Below are 18,586 nucleotides of genomic sequence, written 5' to 3'. Positions count from 1 at the left end.
GAGCTGAAATCATTGCACTGGATCTGTAAACTATCTGGATGTAACGTTCATGACAGATTCTTGTTACTTCTAAATGTTGTGTTCACGGTCGCTTAACCTCTGGCTGTGTTTTATTTACTTACCTTCAGCTTCAATAGCTGGTCTATCTGAAACAAAAAGGAGCAGATATTGTGCAAACTTTTTTATTTGCTTAGTCAAGTTGATTTTTTTTTCCAAATGCATAGAATAGTAACTCACATAAATCATGTAAAATCAGTTAAAATCCACTGCTGTAGTGTCAAATAATTTTTTGAAGATTTTTTTCATGTTGGGAAAGTACTCCAACTGTAACAGTCCATAAGTATTTAAGGTAGTATCTAGTAGTGTTTGCCTACCTCTGTTTGCCATCTTCAAAAAATCTTCCTGTAATCCTATAGAAAAGAATAAAAAATAATGAAGCACCAGATTAGAGAAGACAGGAACTTAGACTTATGCTCTGAGGACTGGTTTGAGTGAAATGCATCAAAATGTAGTTAAGGTGTTCTCTGTTGCAATTAAGTCATTGATTTTATCAATACATAGACTTTTGTGTTCAGACAATGAAGGTTGGGGAAGATCCAACTTCAGCACGACATGGTTGGCATGTCAAGCTAAAGACAGGTTAAAAAATGTACTGAGTCTTTTCTTCAAATGCATTGTACATGACATCAGATATTAATCTGTGTATCTCTAGGAATTAGTATTTTATCTCTGCATAGGCTACATTCAAACAAAGAAAGGTGTTTAAAATTGAATTTGAATTTAAAAATGCCAAATTCCACATGGCATCACACAGCATCTCAGGACCAAATGTTGGAGTCAAAGTGATATTTCATTTTATAGAAGACATATTTTTAATACACACACCTTCATAGGAGTCCAAGAATGGTCAACAACGTCATTAACAAAGCAGTGCTTTGAAAACCTCATCTAAGTTAGATTTCTAACATGGAAAACAAGGAAAATGAGACTCAGATTTCTTCATGCTGTGTCCTGGATTGAACTGTTCAAGAAGTAATTTTGCTTCTGTAGATAATTATATTGAGAAGTGGGGAAAAAGTAGCAGCTGATCCCCAGCACAGCTAATGTTAAAGACCGACTGTTCCTGAACCTCTATGGAGGTTTGCATCCTCAAAAGCCAAAGTGAGATATCACTTTAATCAAAAAACCATTGTAGATACACATGTGTAGGCACAACCATCCACATGGGACCCTCATAATAGACCTTAACAATTACAATATATACCATATAGCATTATTGTAGTATATATGTGTATAAACTAGGGCTGTCAGCGTTAACGCGTTAATCGCATGTGATTAATTTCAGATATATAACGTGTTTTTTTTATCGCGTGTTAATCACATGTTATTTTGTCCCTTCTACACACCCTTAGTTGGCTAATCAAGCGCCATGGATTGCTGCTGCATCCTGCTGGCTGTGTAGTTACCTGTGTAATTCACATCGCGGTGATGGATAAAAACAACGACATGAAAAGGACTTAAAATGTGAAGCAATCAAATCACAATTACAAAGGCAGCTACACAGGCAAGTCACATACAGTAAAGCACACTGAAGCCTTTACTGCAGCTGGTTCCTGTAGCATCAACTGGAGTACATTCTATAAAGAGGTGCCATTCTATTTTGTAATGGAAAGTTTGTAAAAATAATATATAATCTATGCATTTGTTATACTAAGAACAAAGTAATACTTAAGCTAATTAAAATAACAAGAAAAAATATACAAAAGAAAAACTAGAGAGCACAAAATCATGTATTACTTCAAGATTCAAGAGGGTGGACAGAATAATGGAAACACCACATGAAAAGACTTAAAATTTTAAGCAATTAAATCACAATTACAAAGGCAGCTACACAGGCAAGTCACATTAAGTTGAAAGCCAATTAGCATTATGTCAGTCACCAGTTTTATTTGAGTTTCCAAAGCAACATGAAACAACTGACAGAGATCCAAAGAGACCAAACAGTCGGTGCCTGACATGCAGGTGCTTCAGTCACAAAAACTGCAAAATGATTTAATGTGGCAAGGGGATCAGTCTCAAAAATCCTGCCATCATATGCCGAGCACAGACAAACTGCATCAGCAAAGAGCAACAGTTGTCACAAGTGGAAGCTCACAGACAGGGATAGATGGACACTTAACAGGTTATCTGCTAAACATCACTAAACTACAGCCTCAAAAATTACAACTGAGCTCAATCAACCTCTGTGACACAGTCTCAACAAATACTGCATGTTGTGAGTTTCACAAAGCTGGTATTTATGATGGGGGTGCCGTTCGGAAACCACTTGTATCCAAGGCCAACGCACAAAGATGCATAACAAGGTGTAAGGGGCACAAAACCTGGAATGTAATTGTGGCAGGTAGGACCTGCTCGTTAGGTAATCACTGTCACCTGTGAGCTAATGAGAGAGTATAAATCTGCCTGTTTCTGGCTAGCCACTTGGAAGCTGCATTGTTTGGTGAAGGCTGGTTGTGTGTAATGCACTTTAAGCAAGCAGCCTGTAGTTTCTGAACTGGTGGTCTGAGCAGAAGCCCAATTTAAGGACTTGCCACTACACTTATGGTATGTTTGCAGCACAGAACTTGAATGGATAGAACAGTCTTTCCCTTTCAAATCAACATTCCTGGATGGTCGAAGCGGCGGCCATTTTTATCTGTACTTACAGCAAGTTACTATATGCAATCATTCTCTACTGGTCCACTGGTGTGGGTCGGAGACGGCATCAGTGTTTAGTTTAATTATCACACATTGAATCACTATAACTCATAAAATCACTGTGTAGATTGTTTTGTTGTGCACTGAGTTCTGAGAGCCCCTTTTACTCTGATGGGTCTGGGCCTTCTGCCCCTCTTCCCTTAATGATTGGTGATTTTTAATAAAATAAACAAGTCTGGTTTTAATGAAAATAAACCAAATTGAATATTTTTCTACTGGAACTCACGTCTCTGGTTCATTCACTTGAACAACTTGTGTGTGTCTCAATAGTTGATTGTAATATTTTCTGCTATACAGTTTTGTGATTAAGGTACGCATACGGTCGCAGAATGAGCACCATGCTGAACCTTTATGGACATTTATGAAGTGCAGAGTTCAAAGTAGATTTCCACCTCTTTCAGCCCTTTAAAAAAAAAAAAAAACAAACAAACCTGAAGCTGTTCTGAAGAAACGGTGGCTCTGCTCCTTATCAGATACTTGATATTCATAAGATGTTAGGTGTTTCTATTATTCTGTCCACCCTCTGTACCTTCTATTTAAAACTAGTCTGAAGTCACCTTGTTTCAAGTCATCACATCCTGTTCAGCTTCTATATGAGTTGAAGAGTCAAATTACTGAGAAACAAAGAGTTGAGATCAAAATGATCTGAATTCATCCAGACTATTTCACAGAAGAGGACCAGTGCTGTAATAAACACCACAAGACAAAGAGTAAAGACGTGCGCAGGGCTGCGCTGCACAGGCTTTTCTTGTGTTATTGGATTTTACCATAAAATGTTGTCGAAAGTAAAAGCTTTCAAATGTTTTATATCTGGTAGGCTCTACTTTCTGGTTTGCTTGCCAACGTTCATCTGTGATTCTCTGAAAAACTTCTGTTACAAAAAAGCTAAACAGAGGAGAGAAGTGAGCAAATGTGAAAGTGAAGAGAAAAAGTGAAAGTAGGTTTGACCTTGTTTTGTATAGAGATGTTTATCCAAGGTAGTTTCCACTGGACTACACACATTTCCTTCTGACCTCCTGACCTCCCCTCCTTCAAATAAAAAGCAAAAGTAAAAACTTTGGGTACGTTTTAGGCCTTACAGTCTTTTACTTAGATGAAGAAAATGAATTCCTGGCTTCATACTGACCAGCTGAAAGTGAAAAACCTTTTGATTCAACTGAATGTGTCCTCATGAAGTGTTACTGTATGTTTTTTGTATTATTTAGATTCAAATGTGTGAATCTTGTTTCGTAGAGATAAAACAAACAAATGGGATGATAAGACAAACTATATGTATATCACTTTTCTTATCAATGTTACAAAGTGTTAAAAAATAAAAGGAGCAAAACAAAGAAATCAGCACACAGCAATAATAAAGAGAAGAGATGCACTGCTGGCTCCACAAAGAGAAACAAAGAGTTCAGATGAAACTAGGAGCCAAATGGAAACCTGAACACTTGGCTTATGCTGTGAATTCATCCACATTATTTCACAAAACAGAACCAGTGCAATACAGTGTGCAGGGATACAGAATGAACACATTAGGCACATACAATCACAATAGGCCAATCGTGCCTTGTGTTTGGGTTGGTGCTGTTGAATCACACAATACAGATGTTGATGGTGACGTTGTCTGCAGGTAGTTTAATGAAGTACTGAGCAGATATTTGTGTTGTAATTGTTTTCAAACAGCTTTAACAGCATGCAGAGTGAAGTGCTGTTCAGAGAGACTCCTTTAGGGGGCGACATCAGCACACAGAGACATTGAGGCCTATGTCATGACTGGTGTGTGCGTGTGTGTGCTTGTACTTCCATCCTTGTGAGAAACAGTTTTAGACTGTGAGGAGTGAGGACATGTTTGTGTAGTGACGTCAATTTGTCCGATCCTCACTTCTTCAAGGGTTTAGTTTAGGGTCTGGTCTTGGGTTTAGGGTTACAATTAGGATTAGGGGCCGGTCTCATGAAGTCAGATTAGTGGGTTAGCGAGTTAACTTTGGGCTTAACCCTGGTTTGTCAGTCTCACAAAGCCTCAGTGTCCAAGTTTATGTTCTTCCCTGTCCAGGTCTGTTCTCCACTCCTCTCCTGGCTGGTCTTCCAGAGAAGGTGCGCTCCTTCCTCGCCCGCCAGGTGCCCTTCCCCTCGCGCCTGGGAGACCCCGCCGAGTTCGCCCACCTGGTGACATCACTGGCCGAGAACCCCATGATCAACGGAGAGGTCATCAGACTGGACGGAGCCATCCGCATGCAGCCCTGAGACTTATAACGTGTGTGTGTGTGTGTGGCCCCATGAAAAATTAGGTTGATGCAGACCACAGGTGATTATCATTTACTGCCTCTAATTAAGAGAAAACGATGAAAACTGTGTGTCTGTGTGTGACTGCCCATGTATTTATGGTATTGATGGTATTGATCCATTGGTATGGATCATGAACACCACTATGACAGCTTTGTGTGAGTGTGTGTGTGTGTGAGTGAGAGAGAGAGAGAGAGAGAGTGTGTGTATGAGAGACTGTTAGAAAGTGCGTTACTCAAAGCTTTGCAGTACTTTATGCACTCCAAGTTGGTTGTTTTGTAAACTAATCCAGATGATAATAAACCTCAGATGAGTTTGATTATCTACTCAACTGTTATTTCTTCATGCCAAGAGTTTTTTTTGGAGCTTAAGGATCAAAATGTGTTGTGTGGTGATGTCAGTAAAACACAGAAGAATCATTGTTAATCACTGCCGAAATTTATTGTCCAGTGTAGACATACAAATACTGCACAACATTGGAAAATTGGAACCAAGGTTTTATGGTTGAAATAGAAAAAAGTACAAAGCGCAGATAAAATAAGGGAATGTATTTGACACAAAACCAGACAGTGTCTACCAGAAACTGAAGTTAATCTCATTGCCGAGCAAAGAAACGCACATTTTCCGACCAATAGAGAAGCCTGTGCCCAGTACCTTTGCCTCTACACCTGTCACACCAACACCAACACCTGTGTCCACTGCCAGACCCACTTTAGCCTTCAGCAGACCAACAGTGGCTGAAGCACTGGCCAGCTCTCCTTTGGCAAACGCTCTGACAGACCCAGGAGAGGCTTCAATTCCTGTGCTTCCGTTGGGCCCTTTGACCTCAGCTTCAAAAACAAGAATTCAAAAACAAGAATCAGCACCAGTTTATTGTGGATTCAACAATGGACATTATTTGAATGACAAAACAATTTTACGATAAAATTTGCTTATTGCATTGCAGATAGATAGATACTTTATTGATCCCACAAAGGAGAATCGCTTGGTCAAAATGCAAAACATAATCTTCCACAGCATACCACAAAGCACAGGAAAACATTAAGTAGCCTGTCAGGTGCTTTCTGAACACGTGTTTTTGATCCTCAACGTGTTTTTTGTTTATTGTGCCTAGAGGTAATAAATGCTTGTGTTGACAAGTATTTTGCAATGCGTATTTTGCCCCAACAGCCTTCCATATAAGGCAAGGGATCAACACAAGTCAGACCTGAACAGCCCTTGCAACTTTATACAGTAAGGAAGTCCGATACGTTCATATGGAAGCCCATTGAGGACGTCTTTATACACTATTCACGGCGTATTCCTGTGATGACAAGTACATTTTCTTTGTTTTCTCAAGATATTGAGTTATTTATGTCATTATCTTGAGATAACACATTTTATACCCCTGAGATAATGAGAAAATTCTCATTTGTTCCCCCTGAGATCTCAAGATAATTTGCTCATTATCTCGGGATAACAAAAATAGTTTTCTTGAAATATTGTGATCATTTTCTACTTGGAACTAACATCCTAAAAGGAAAGCAAATTATTCAAAACCCCAATGTTGAAGTTGGCCTACATATTAGTGTTCAGGGCATCTTCAGGGAGTCAGCATGCCATCATGTCAAGTGTGATGCAGCAGAGTTGGAAATCTTGAGGAACAATATAAATTCATTCATTATCACAGGAAAACAAAGTGTTGTTTTCTTGAGATAACGACATGATTACTCTGTCCATTACTTTATCTCGAGATAATGAGAAGATTTTGTCGTGATTTCAGGAAACCAAATGTGTTATCTTGAGATAATGACATAAATTCTGCTTCCATTCATTTACTCTCAGAAGCAACTGCAACTAAAAGTCAAATAAAGCCTTTTTGAGGATATTGGGTTAGGCTATTGAAATATTATTAATATATATATTAATATATAATGCTGCATCTTTTGACAACCTGCCCACTTTTGAATGGTGCAGCATTATGAAAACTTGAAACTGGAAGTTGCCAAATCAGCTTATATTTATAAGACATGCACCATTTCTATCAAACATGTTCTGTTACATTCAGCATGGATTCAGTAACAGAGCAGAGCGGTGGATTGTGCAATTTCTACCCTTTGTAGAAGTGAGGAAAAACGAGGGAACAAGGGACAATAAGCGCTCCCTTGTTAAACAGGTTGGTCCCGAATTCCACTTCGTCAGCCATTCTTCATCCTGGCATTTTGGGGATTCCCCCCTCAATTCAAGGGAGGACAACATCCAGAAGAAAGCATTTTACGTGAAACCGAATGCAGCCCTTATCTTTCTTGGACCATGTTAACAGAATGACCCTTTCCAGCATAATTTCATACATACATAATCCTCATTTTACTGGTGACTGCGGTGCCTCATTGATTCAGTGGACTAACATCTGAACCCAGTGGGTGATTATCCATGAACTGTGAATGCACAGATTTGAGTCTGCTTGACACTACATTGTCACATGTATTCTTACTTTGAATCCTGTTCATCACTGTGCTGTCTTAAGCGATCAAGATTGAAAAAGGTTGCCTGCCCACTTTTGTTTAAAAAATAGTTACTCAGTTACAACTGTATGCCTCTGTATGTAACTGTCTGTAAATTTACTAAGGAAAAAACGTCCTGTTATGGAAAATAGATAAATCCCTTGTTGCATTTGTAATGTAATGAATAGACCAAGCATCTCAACAACTGTTCCCTCCTCTCCATCATGTGTCCTCACACTTGTTTCTGTCTTTGAGTGAGACTTTAATATTTGCACAAATGTAGGTTCAACTTGGAGGAACAAAGAAACAGACATTTTCCAACCAATAGAGAAGCCTGTGTCCAGTACCTTTGCCTCTACACCTGTCACACCAACACCAACCCCTGTGTCCGCTGACAGACCCACCTTACCTTTCAACGGACCAGCACTGGCTGAAGCACTGCCCACCTTTCCTTTGGCAGACACACGGAGAGACCCAGGAGAGACTTCAATTCCTGCGCTTGCCTTGGGCCCTTTGACCTCAGCTTCAAAAATACTCCATTCAGCTTGAACGTCGCCCACTCCTGCAGAAACAGACAGTCCTGCAAAGCGCTTCCCAGGTTTATTCTCATATGAGTCGATCTCCACGTAGCGTCTTTTATAACAAGCCTTAGCGGGCCGGTCAAAGGTGTTAATCATCTCCAGTGGTTCAAAAGACACCTCTGCAACTGCTTGTACAACTGCATGGGCTGCAAAGAGAAAGGCATTATATTTCAGCTCAAAGATGACAAGAGAAGGAAGTATCCATGTTGTCTCTCTTCTTGTTTTAACTGTCTCATTTCAACCAAACAGCCTGTAGTTCAGTAGAAATTCTACTTTTAAAATTATGATATTCTGATAAACTCAGTGTTGACAGCAAGTCAGATGACAGCTTGCTATCAATCAAGGCTTTCAAATGCCACGTTTCCTTTGTCCCTGTCCCACTGGAACCCATGTGAAGGAGAAGCAGTGCTATACAGTAACTGCAGGCCAGGTCAAAGGGCAAAGACTCCTCTCTTGTTTTTTTTTTTTTAATTTTGTTTATTTTGTTTTTTGGGATTCCTAAAACCCATCGTCTAAGAAATGTTTATACAATGCGCTTAAGAAAGCACTACTATGATTCACCAAATCACCACTTTTCCAGCTTTTCCCTTGTATCCTGACATTTTCCACCCTTATTTGTCATAGGCTATCCCAAACAGCAGGATGCAAGGTAGCACACAAACCAAGGGCTGTTCCAGTCTAATTTATGTGAGGGAAGAAAGAGCATGAGCTAAAAACCTAAACCTTAGCTTTCTTGGACCATGTTAAAAGAATAACTGTCAGAAATGCCTCAGAAATGTCCTAAGGAAAAACGTCCTGTTATAGAAAATAGATAAACCCCTTGTTGCATTTGTAATGTAATAGACCAAGCATCTCAACAACTGTTTCCTCCACTCCATTATGTATCGTCACACTTGTTTCTGTCTTTGAGTGAGACTTTAATATTTGCACAAATGTAGGTTCAACTTGGGGAACAAAGAAACAGACATTTTCCGACCAATAGAGAAGCCTGTGCCCAGTACCTTTGCCTCTGCACCTGTCGCATTAACACCAACCCCTGTGTCCGCTGACAGACCCACCGTTTCCTTTCACTGGACCAGCACTGAATGAAACACTGCCCAGATCTGCTTTGCCGGATGCTCGGAGAGTCGAGGGGGAGGCTTCAATTTCTGCGCTTACGTTGGCCCCTTTGGTCTCAGCGTCAAAAATGCTGCATTCAGCTCGAGCGTGGCCCACTCCTGCAGAGCCGGACCACCCTGCCTTGGGAAGGCGCTTCCCAGGTTTATTCTCAAATCCATGGGCATATGATTTTGTCTCCGCGTAGGGTCTTTTACAAAAAGCCTTAGGGGGCCGGTCAAAGTTGTTACTCATCTCCAGTGCACCAGCTGCACCAACAGACACATCTGCACCTACTTGTGCAACTGCCTTGTCTGCAAAGAGAAAGTAAGATATTATATTTCAGCTCAAAGATGACTAGAGAAGGAAGTATCCATGTTGTCTCTCTTCTTGTTGTTTTAACTGTCTCATTTCAACCAAACAGCCTGTAGTTCAGTAGAAATTCTACTTGAATGACACTCTAATGACTGATTGGTCGACAGTATGCATAGTTAATCGGGTGTCCCATAGTCTGTCAGACAATAGCCAGGAGGCTGCTTGCCAAACTAGCCAAAATCTCTGTGCTTCCATTGTTGCTGAGTTCCAACACTGATATTTGTTCCCCAAAGATAGAAAAATTGTCTGCAGTGGAAGGTTCAGCTCTCACTCAGTCCTACAAGCTTTGTACCATCTAACCATCAAAAACTGTAAAAAAAAAAATAAAATAAATGATGCTCATTGTGTTAGAAATCAACATCAAACTCAAACACAACTCATGACTGAGTTGAAATCATTGTACTGGATTTGTAAACTATCTGGATGTAACGTACATGACAGTTTCTGGTTATTTCTAAATGTTGTGTTCACAGTCACTTTACCTCTAGCTGTGTTTTATTTACTTACCTTCAGCTTCAGTAGCTTGTCTATCTGAAAAGAAAAGCAACAAATTATGCACAAAACCTTTTTCATTCGGCTTGGTAGTCAAGTTGATTTTTTTTTCAAATTTCATAGTAACTTACATAAATAATGTAAGATCCACAATTAAAATCCATTGCTCTAGTGTCAAATGATGTTCAGATTTTTTTCACATGTTGGGAAAGTACTCCGACTGCAACAGTCCATAAGTATCTGAATACTGGCATTATTTGGTTTGATTGTCTCCTCAAGGAGCTCTACTCATTAACTTGAAGGCGATGCATCGTTGCCTTGATGGGCTGTGCAGCTTTCAGCTATCAGTTATAGAAGTCAGCAGTTTGTTAAAGTTCAGGGAATAGTCTCTCTCTTATGTGCTCTTTCTAGGAAGTCATTAACACACTATACATAATATTTCTTTGAGGAAAGTATGCACTGCTGTACACAGGATGTTCATAGTGCTTCTACATCTTTTTGCCAAGCATCTAAACAAATGTTCCCTCCTCTCAATTATGTTTTTTTTTTTTTGTCTTTGGGTGAGATTTCACAACAGCTGAACATTAAACTATCTGGATGTAATGTACATGACAGTTTCTGGTCTACTTCTAAATGTTGTGTTCACGGTCGCTTAACCTCATTTTTTAAATTTCATTGGTAGTCAATTTGATTTATTTTTTTTCAAAATGCATGCTGTAAATAATAAATTCATGCTGTGTCCTGGATTGAACTGTTCAAGAAGTAATTTTTCCTCTTTGTAAATAATTATATTAAGTGGGGAAAACAGTAGTGACAGCAGATCCCCAGCACAGCTAATGTTAAAGATCGACTGTTCCTGAACCTCTATGGAGGTTTGCATCTCAAAAGCCAAAGTGAGATATCACTTTAATCAAAAAACCATTGTAGATACATACTGTGTAGGAACTACCATCCACATGGGACCCTTACAATACCTTAGCAATTACAATATATACCATATAGCATTATTGTAGTATATATATGTATAAACACATTGTGGTCACTTACCTCGGGCGTTGAGTGATGTTGCTTGGTTTATAGGAGGTGCGTTATGCAGTGTGCACTCAGCTCAACTGTTAACTCAAACTCATACAGTGGAATATATGCAGAACTGAAACTGAAATGACTGCCCGCCCAGGATGTGTGTGTGTGTGTGTGTGTGTGTATGTGTGAGAAACAGAAAGTATGACACTAGCTGCAGCACAATAACCAAAGTTCATGGCCTCATATTTTCTCCTGTTTGTTTCATTTCAACAGGCAGGCCATTGACATAGAGGGATGGACAAAATAATGGAAACACCACATGAAAAGGACTTAAAATGTGAAGTAATTAAATCGCCCAGGATGTATGTGTGTGTGTGTGTGTGTGTGTGTGTGTGTGTGTGTGTGTGTGTGTGTTCACAGCCTCCATCCAGTGCTGACAGAGATGCCGACATCATACACTGCCTTTTCTCGAGAAGAAATCAGTCTGCGAGTCCAACGGCAACCCGACACCCATGTACGTACACTGGCTAGACTTGTGTGTCGTTTCCACAGCAAGGTGTGTGTGTGTGTGTGTGTGTGTGTGTGTGTGTGCATGCAGTATGTGATAGAGAGAGTGGATAAACACAATGGACAAACAAGATGTGTGTGCGTCTGGCAGTTCGGCCACTTCCTTCCTCTGGTCTTTCTGTTGGCATGGCAATAAATGTTCTTCTAATAAAATCACCACAATAACAAAATCCTCTCTCTCTCTCTCTCTCTCTCTCTCTCTCTCTCTCTCTCTCTCTCTCTCTCTCTGTCTCTCTCTCTCTCTTTCTTTCTCTCTCTCTCTCTCTCTCTCTCTCCTTCTCTCTCTCTCTCTCTCTGTAGTTTCCGCTGGGTGAAGGATGGGGAGGCGTTCGGTCCGGAGCGTAAGGCGTCCGGCTCTTTGCGAGCCGAGGGGGAGGAGCCTCTCAGCGATTACCAAGGCTCCTACCGCTGCTACGCCTCCAACACGCTGGGGACCGCCATGACACACACCATAAAGCTCATCACCGAGCGTGAGTCACACACACACACACACACACACAGTCATAGATACACACACTCACACATACAGTAGCATTTACACACAGACGCACACTCACAGTCACATGCATACCCAAATATATGCACATAGACACTTAGACAGTTACATTCAAACACACTCAGTCATACACATACACACACACGTACATGCGCGTACATGCGCACTTACAGTATAGGCCTACATACGTACATTCATCATTCATACACATACAGTCACACAGTCACACTCAAACACACACACACACACACACACACACACACATATACAAATACAAGCCATCTTCACCCGCGCTGATTCATATGCGTCATTGTGGTGACAAAGCTCATGAAGGACGCACTTTGTACAGTGAGATACACACACACTCTCCCTCCTCTCTCTCTCTCTCTCTCTCTCACACACACACACACACACACAGACATGCTTCTATGACTCAGTGAGGTTGGCTGGGGCCACTCATCTCTTGTTACCGTGGTAACCATTGCCTGGAGACAGAGCTGTGATGTCAGTCAGTCCTCCGGGTGCCTGGGGTTGCCAAGCGTAGAGCGTTGCAGGGAAGTCAGTGATTTACCTGACTCCACTTAGCCTGCAATGAACTGACTGGCTATAAACACACACTCGTTAGAACAGACACTGTCACAGTGACACCAGTTCAAAGGTTTCATATAGACTGTAGACAGTACATTGCTTTGTTTTGCAATTTTGTTAAAGCTATTGAAAGGAAGAAGTGACATTTTATCTCCATCTTTGGTGCTGTTGCTGCTGCTGGAAACGTAAAGCACATCACTTCTGTATGTGAGAGGATTTTTCCTGGGAAAGACCTACCAGAGGCCGGGTGTTTCGAACAAAATATAAAAGTTTTCATGAACTAGCTAAGGGGGAAAATCACTATTTTTTCAATTGGAAATTTTTTCAATTATTATTTTAAATTGTAGTGACTCTTTGGACTTGAAATATAAATGATTGGAGCTGGAAAAGTACACTTAATGCAGAATCTCATGATAATGTAGAATGAACTGATGCCAAAACTCTCCTTTCATTCCCCTGGTGATTATCAATAATTGTTGAACTGTCTGACAAAAGATTACGCTTTTCCCTTCCTCTCCTCCTGCCGTTATTATCAGTACCAGACCAAAGAGTTCCACCATCTCCCAATAACATCACTCCCTCCTTTCAATAGCGTTACAGCAACTGTGAAGCAATGGCAATAAATATTGTATGCGGTAAATGAAACCCTTCACCGCTCCATATACACAGAATGGATATAGAAAAATGCAGAGCAAGCTCTTGAGAAGGCAGCACTCTTTCACTGTAGCATCTTGCTGTATCATCTACTGCCTTTCTGAGCAAGACTATTACTCAGAATGCTGTAAGTTAAACACAGATAATGTTATATAATTGGCACTGTTGTTGTTTTTGTTTTCTACCCTTAGCACTTTTCTGTCTTTTTTGAAACAGTAGGAAGGCTGAGAGGGAGATATAGTAGAGGAAACTCACCTGGTTTACTACAGTACATAGATATACTGCAGTAATCTTATACTATATAATGTTCTCAGTTGAGTCACTTGTTCCTTTGTTTGTGTGTGTGTGTTTCAGCTCGACCGCACCCTCCAAGGCAGGAAAAAATACATAAGAAAGCTGACGAGGGAGACAGCATGATTCTGCCCTGCGACCCTCCTAAAAGCTCGATCCCCACTGTCTTCCACTGGATGGACAAGAGTGAGTCTGTCTCTAGTTTGTATTTCTGTGTCTCTTCTGTTCAGTCTATCAGTTGGACAGCCAGGCAGACAGACACTTACTCTGCCCATCTTTCTGTTGGTCTTCCAGTCTGTCTTTCTGTCTGCCTGCTTCTCTGTCTGCACGTCGTTCTCCATAAATCATTGAATCTGAGTGTCTTTGTCTGTGTGTGAGGATTTGTTTGTGTCCATCATTCCAGCTGAGAGCCCCGTCAGACGGTTTTGCATCACTCCGCTGCATTGCAGACCATTTCCACTCAAACTAATGAATGCAGCACTGAGAGCTGATGCTTTCCCCATTTTTTATTCCTCCTTTATCCTTTTTGCCCCCCCCCTTCTCTCTCTCTCTCTCTCTCTCTCTCTGTTCGACTGTCTCATCCAGACACACACACACACACATACAGTTAATATTATATGTGAGTCAAGCCCAGCTCACTTTCTGCCATGACATTATTTGACAATTTATGTATTAGAGTTTAGTGTATATTGTTTTCTTCTTTCTTTCTTGCCTGATTCTCTCTTAACAGGTTAGTTGACCAACGGGCCAATTTCCCCAAAACTCACTGTATTCCTTTAACAGGCAGCTGAACCCCCATGCATCTAATAGCTCACCAACAGTGTTGCTGTTATCCTTTATTTCTCTCTCTCTCTGTCTCTCTGTCTCTGTCTCTCTCACTCTCTCTCCAGGTAATGATGTAGCCCGCCATAGAGAACCCCACTTTTTCCGTCACCCTGGTCCCCATACCTCTGTACTGGCCCTCAGGGGCCACAGCCTGACCCTCGAGTGTATCCCCAAAGGCCTGTAAGGATCTGTGTGTGTGTGTGTGTGTCAGCAAGCACATGAGCCCGTGTGTGTACATAGTATGCATGGTAACTGGCAATATTGTCTTCAACAGGGATTAGGAGAGCCTGTCCTCCCCCAAAAAACGACCCCATAGGTCATTTGTACAAGCAGCTTATTACAACCTATAGTTACGTTTTAAAGTTAAGCAACTCTAGCGGTCGTGTAAATAACGACAATGTGCTACGTTGGTCTGCGTCCACGTCACGTGACTGTCACGTTTCTCTCTCAACATTGAAATAACACGGTGGAAAATAAGGCCGGTGTGGTCGGGGATGGCGGATGGGCGTAGAACGTTTGCCTTCAATGTCGGCGACCGGGGTTTGATTCCCATCGTTTCCAAATTTAACCCTGACCAAACCATTTTCCTAACCTTAACCAAGTTGTTTTAGTTGCCTAACCATAACCATAACCCAAGTTGTTTTCATTTCACGTATTTTTGTGAGATCACGTTGGAAACGCTCCTGTGGGTCGTATTAGAGGGTAGGAACAAACGACCTATGTGGTTGTATTGGTTGGAGGACTTGTCGGATTAGGATCAGGATTTACAAACTGGATGAAAACGGGGTGACACACTGAGATATAGAGGGAACAAAAGTAACATGACAAAATACTGTTGGCCATGTTTGCTGGCAAATTATCACAGCCCTTATGGTTATGACTCAGACATCATGCTTTATCATCGTCAATAATGCAACTCTGCTTTACTGATGTGTAATACAAAATCTGTGAGGCTGATGCGGTATCCAAGCCAGTGACCCGTATGGTTATCATCTACAGGAAATAGACCATCCACTTGCATGTAGCAATTAGGAACTGAGAGATGGGTGGTGTCATCATCCTGCATTTCCTACTTTGTTTTTGAACTAGTTCTTTTTAAAACAAGGAATTGACTTTAATGCTTAAGCTACAATTTGTAAAATGTTGATATCTGTCAAACCTCTTCATGCACTGGGTTTGTGCTGAAGAGACAGTGTTGCTACATAGAAAGCCTTCACACTCACACTGGGTCAGTTTTGATATAGGTTTTGAATAGGTTGAATTGTCCCTAGTGTCATTCCACTTGCTGAACTTACGAATGACCATGTTAACGTGCAATTCAGGTCAAATGATAAAAATCACTGACGTTGGAGTTATGAGGTTTTTCAGTGACAGCAGGCTCTTTGTTTATTCCCTCTGTTAGAATCAGCTGAATCTGTCCAACAGATTAAGTGTCATGATAAAATATTGAGGAATGGCTTATGGGTAGAGACACAAACACTGGTTCCAGGATTTAAAGCCACAAGGCAAAGTTTAATGTTTTTTAGTGCGAGTTCACAATTAATCATTCAATGCAATATGCAAAAGAAAATTGTTGGGTGACAGACTTAATTTTTGCACTCAAACACACATCAATACCTAAATGCCCAATAAAAAAAACAAAAACAAAAACAAAGGGTAATCCCACCTCTAAAAACTCAAGCACGGGATTGGACGGTTATTTAACACTTCTAAAATGACTGACAGAGGTCTTTATAAATGCCAAACTCTGCATATTTGAGTGTGTATTTTGAAACTGTAAAGATAGCGGTTTGTTCAAAGACAAAAAGACCTGTATTTGGAGTTACAGGATGTCAAGAAAGTTATTATGGTCAGTCTCTATGTGAATATACACAAAACATAAATGGTGAATATAGCGTTATGCCCAGCCTAGGGGAACTGGACACAACTGAAAAGAGTGTGATTCCACTTTTCCCCACTCCCAAGGAAGACCAGAAAACTGTATAACATTCAAAAGTAGCAGGTTTATTCTCCGGTTTCTTTTTGCTTCAGGGTGGGCATAGCTAAAACAATAAACAAAAGGAATACAAAACCAGGTCTAACTTACCTATCCAAATAAAGAGAAACAAAAAGACATAGGTAACTAACCTAACTCCCTGAACCAAAACATGAGAAAACAGTACTTAAACAAAAAGGCTACCCACCCCTACAAACCTGGAGCTGCCACTGGAATAGGTATTTATAGATAACTCAGAGTCCTTAAATACTGCAACTGCATACAAGTTACTGGAGTTTGGTTACAAAATCAACACTGGCCTCTGGCCTTATATCCCTGGAGCTGTCATCCACAGGCCAATCAGCACACAGGACACACCCCTCCAATCACCTGGTTCATCCAATAGTAAAACCCCCACCTGCAAGCAATTACCCACACTCCAGAGAGGGCACAGAGAGGGAGAGAGAGAGAGAGAAAACAGAATATGCCAATATACATACATACCACAGAACATGCCAGCATACATGACCCTCACTGGGTCATAACAATAGCATGACACTAACGGTGCCAGAGTTAAGGGTTTGATTCCCTGGATCTATGCATGTTTACAAGGTAAGCACTCATGCTAATATAAAGTGTTTTGGGGGAAAAAAAGCACATGTTAATGTATGTGAGAAACCTTTATTTTATGAACTTCCATCTGAGGTTATCACAGCATTTCTCTTACAAAGATAAGAGCAGGAAGCCAGTGAATATGTTGGGGTTGTTAGTATCATCAGAGAGTTGATACCCTCGAGGAAGACGCATGTACACCACATCACTCTCCTCCAGCTGAAGGATCAGCGCATTAGAGACATACTCATTACTTCCATCATGGTTATAAATCCCGCTGTGCATCGCTCTCTTGTCATTATGGTACAGGGTTAAACCAAGTGTTCCAGTATAATGGAAATCAAAAGCAGCGAAACTGAAGTAGTACAGTCCTCTCACTGGAGCTGTGAAGATACCTGTTGTAGGATTGTAAGCTTGGCCGAGGTTGGAGAAGACTTTTCTGTAGATCAGAGTGGTTTCAGTATTGAAGGGTCCGACTAGCCCTGAGTCTGTCAAACCAACAGAGAAGGCCACCTTGTGTGTGCGCTCTCTCTGCAGCTCCTCCAGCTGGCTTTCACTGGAGCTCATTCTGGCCTCCATGGCTGACAGCAGTGCTGCGTTCTCCCTTTCCAGCTCCTCTACTTTGCTCTTGTGCAGCTGCAGGTCAGTCTTTGTGGCGCTCAGCTCATTCTCACTGGCTGTCATCCTGGACACCAGGGCTGTGTTTTCTCTCCCCAGTTCCTCCAGCTTACTCTGGGTGAACCTCAGCTCTGTTCTCTGTTCGTCCACCTTCTCCCCCATGTTCCTCAGCTCCACCCTCTGCTCCACCACCATGTCTCTCAGCTCCTTCAGCTCTGCCCAGATGTCAGGGATTGTGGCTGTTGTCTGGTGGTCTGTCTGTTTGTGGGTCGTCTCTGTGGCATCGGTTTCAGTCTTCACCTCTTTCACACGGCTTTCTCTCCCTTCGCTGCTGTTCCCCGGTTGGAAGAAGTCATTCTCTTGAGCTGCTCCACTCTCTCCCTGAGCCCATGTCCCACAAAGACAGAACAGCACCGGCAGAACTACCACACTCTTCATTCTGATCTCTTCATTCACTTGTCTACGAGGCTCAGTCCATTTCTTTATATACATGACTCCGGGAGCCACTGTATGAGAACGGAGCATATGCCACTGGCAGCAAAACAACAAATGTACGATATTCTGTCTCAAAATGGGACATTCTGCCAAATTTGAGGTCATGGCAAGTCCGTCTCTTTTTTGGTGTCCCTGAACTGCAATCTTGTGGGAAAAGTGCATGTGGCTTTTGGTTGAAGTTCTCTTCCCTCCTAATCAGAGTTTTTAGGTGAAAAGTGGGATAATAATAATGACACTTTTTAGGAGTTGGTCTTTCTATTTGCATGAACGCATAAATGTGTCAGCATCCCCTTATGATGATTTTTTTAATAAGTCTAATTATTCTAATTCTAATTCTACCATTAGGAATATATTTGCATGAATTTCAAAGCATATAAGGCGGAGTGTC

General features: G+C 41.2%; 2 protein-coding genes across 2 annotated transcripts; both read right to left on the bottom strand.

The window, feature by feature from the left end:
- Positions 1-5,462: 5,462 nt before the first annotated feature.
- Positions 5,463-11,120, bottom strand: LOC139920436 (uncharacterized). The gene is made up of 5 exons (XM_078288404.1): positions 11,102-11,120; positions 10,070-10,093; positions 9,151-9,501; positions 7,921-8,238; positions 5,463-5,858 (listed from the first exon to the last, which is right to left on the bottom strand). The coding sequence occupies exons 3-5, from the start codon at positions 9,440-9,442 to the stop codon at positions 5,602-5,604; spliced, it is 867 nt and encodes a 288-aa protein (XP_078144530.1). The 5' UTR covers positions 9,443-9,501; positions 10,070-10,093; positions 11,102-11,120; the 3' UTR covers positions 5,463-5,601.
- Positions 11,121-17,196: 6,076 nt separating this feature from the next.
- On the bottom strand, positions 17,197-18,141 carry LOC139924445 (uncharacterized). The gene has a single exon (XM_078288035.1). The coding sequence runs from the start codon at positions 18,139-18,141 to the stop codon at positions 17,197-17,199; it is 945 nt and encodes a 314-aa protein (XP_078144161.1).
- Between the last annotated feature and the right edge of the window lie 445 nt (positions 18,142-18,586).

Source organism: Centroberyx gerrardi, chromosome 14 (genome assembly GCF_048128805.1).
Source record: "Centroberyx gerrardi isolate f3 chromosome 14, fCenGer3.hap1.cur.20231027, whole genome shotgun sequence".
NCBI classification, from domain to species: Eukaryota; Metazoa; Chordata; class Actinopteri; order Beryciformes; family Berycidae; genus Centroberyx; species Centroberyx gerrardi.
This window is presented reverse-complemented; position numbering and strand designations above follow the sequence as displayed.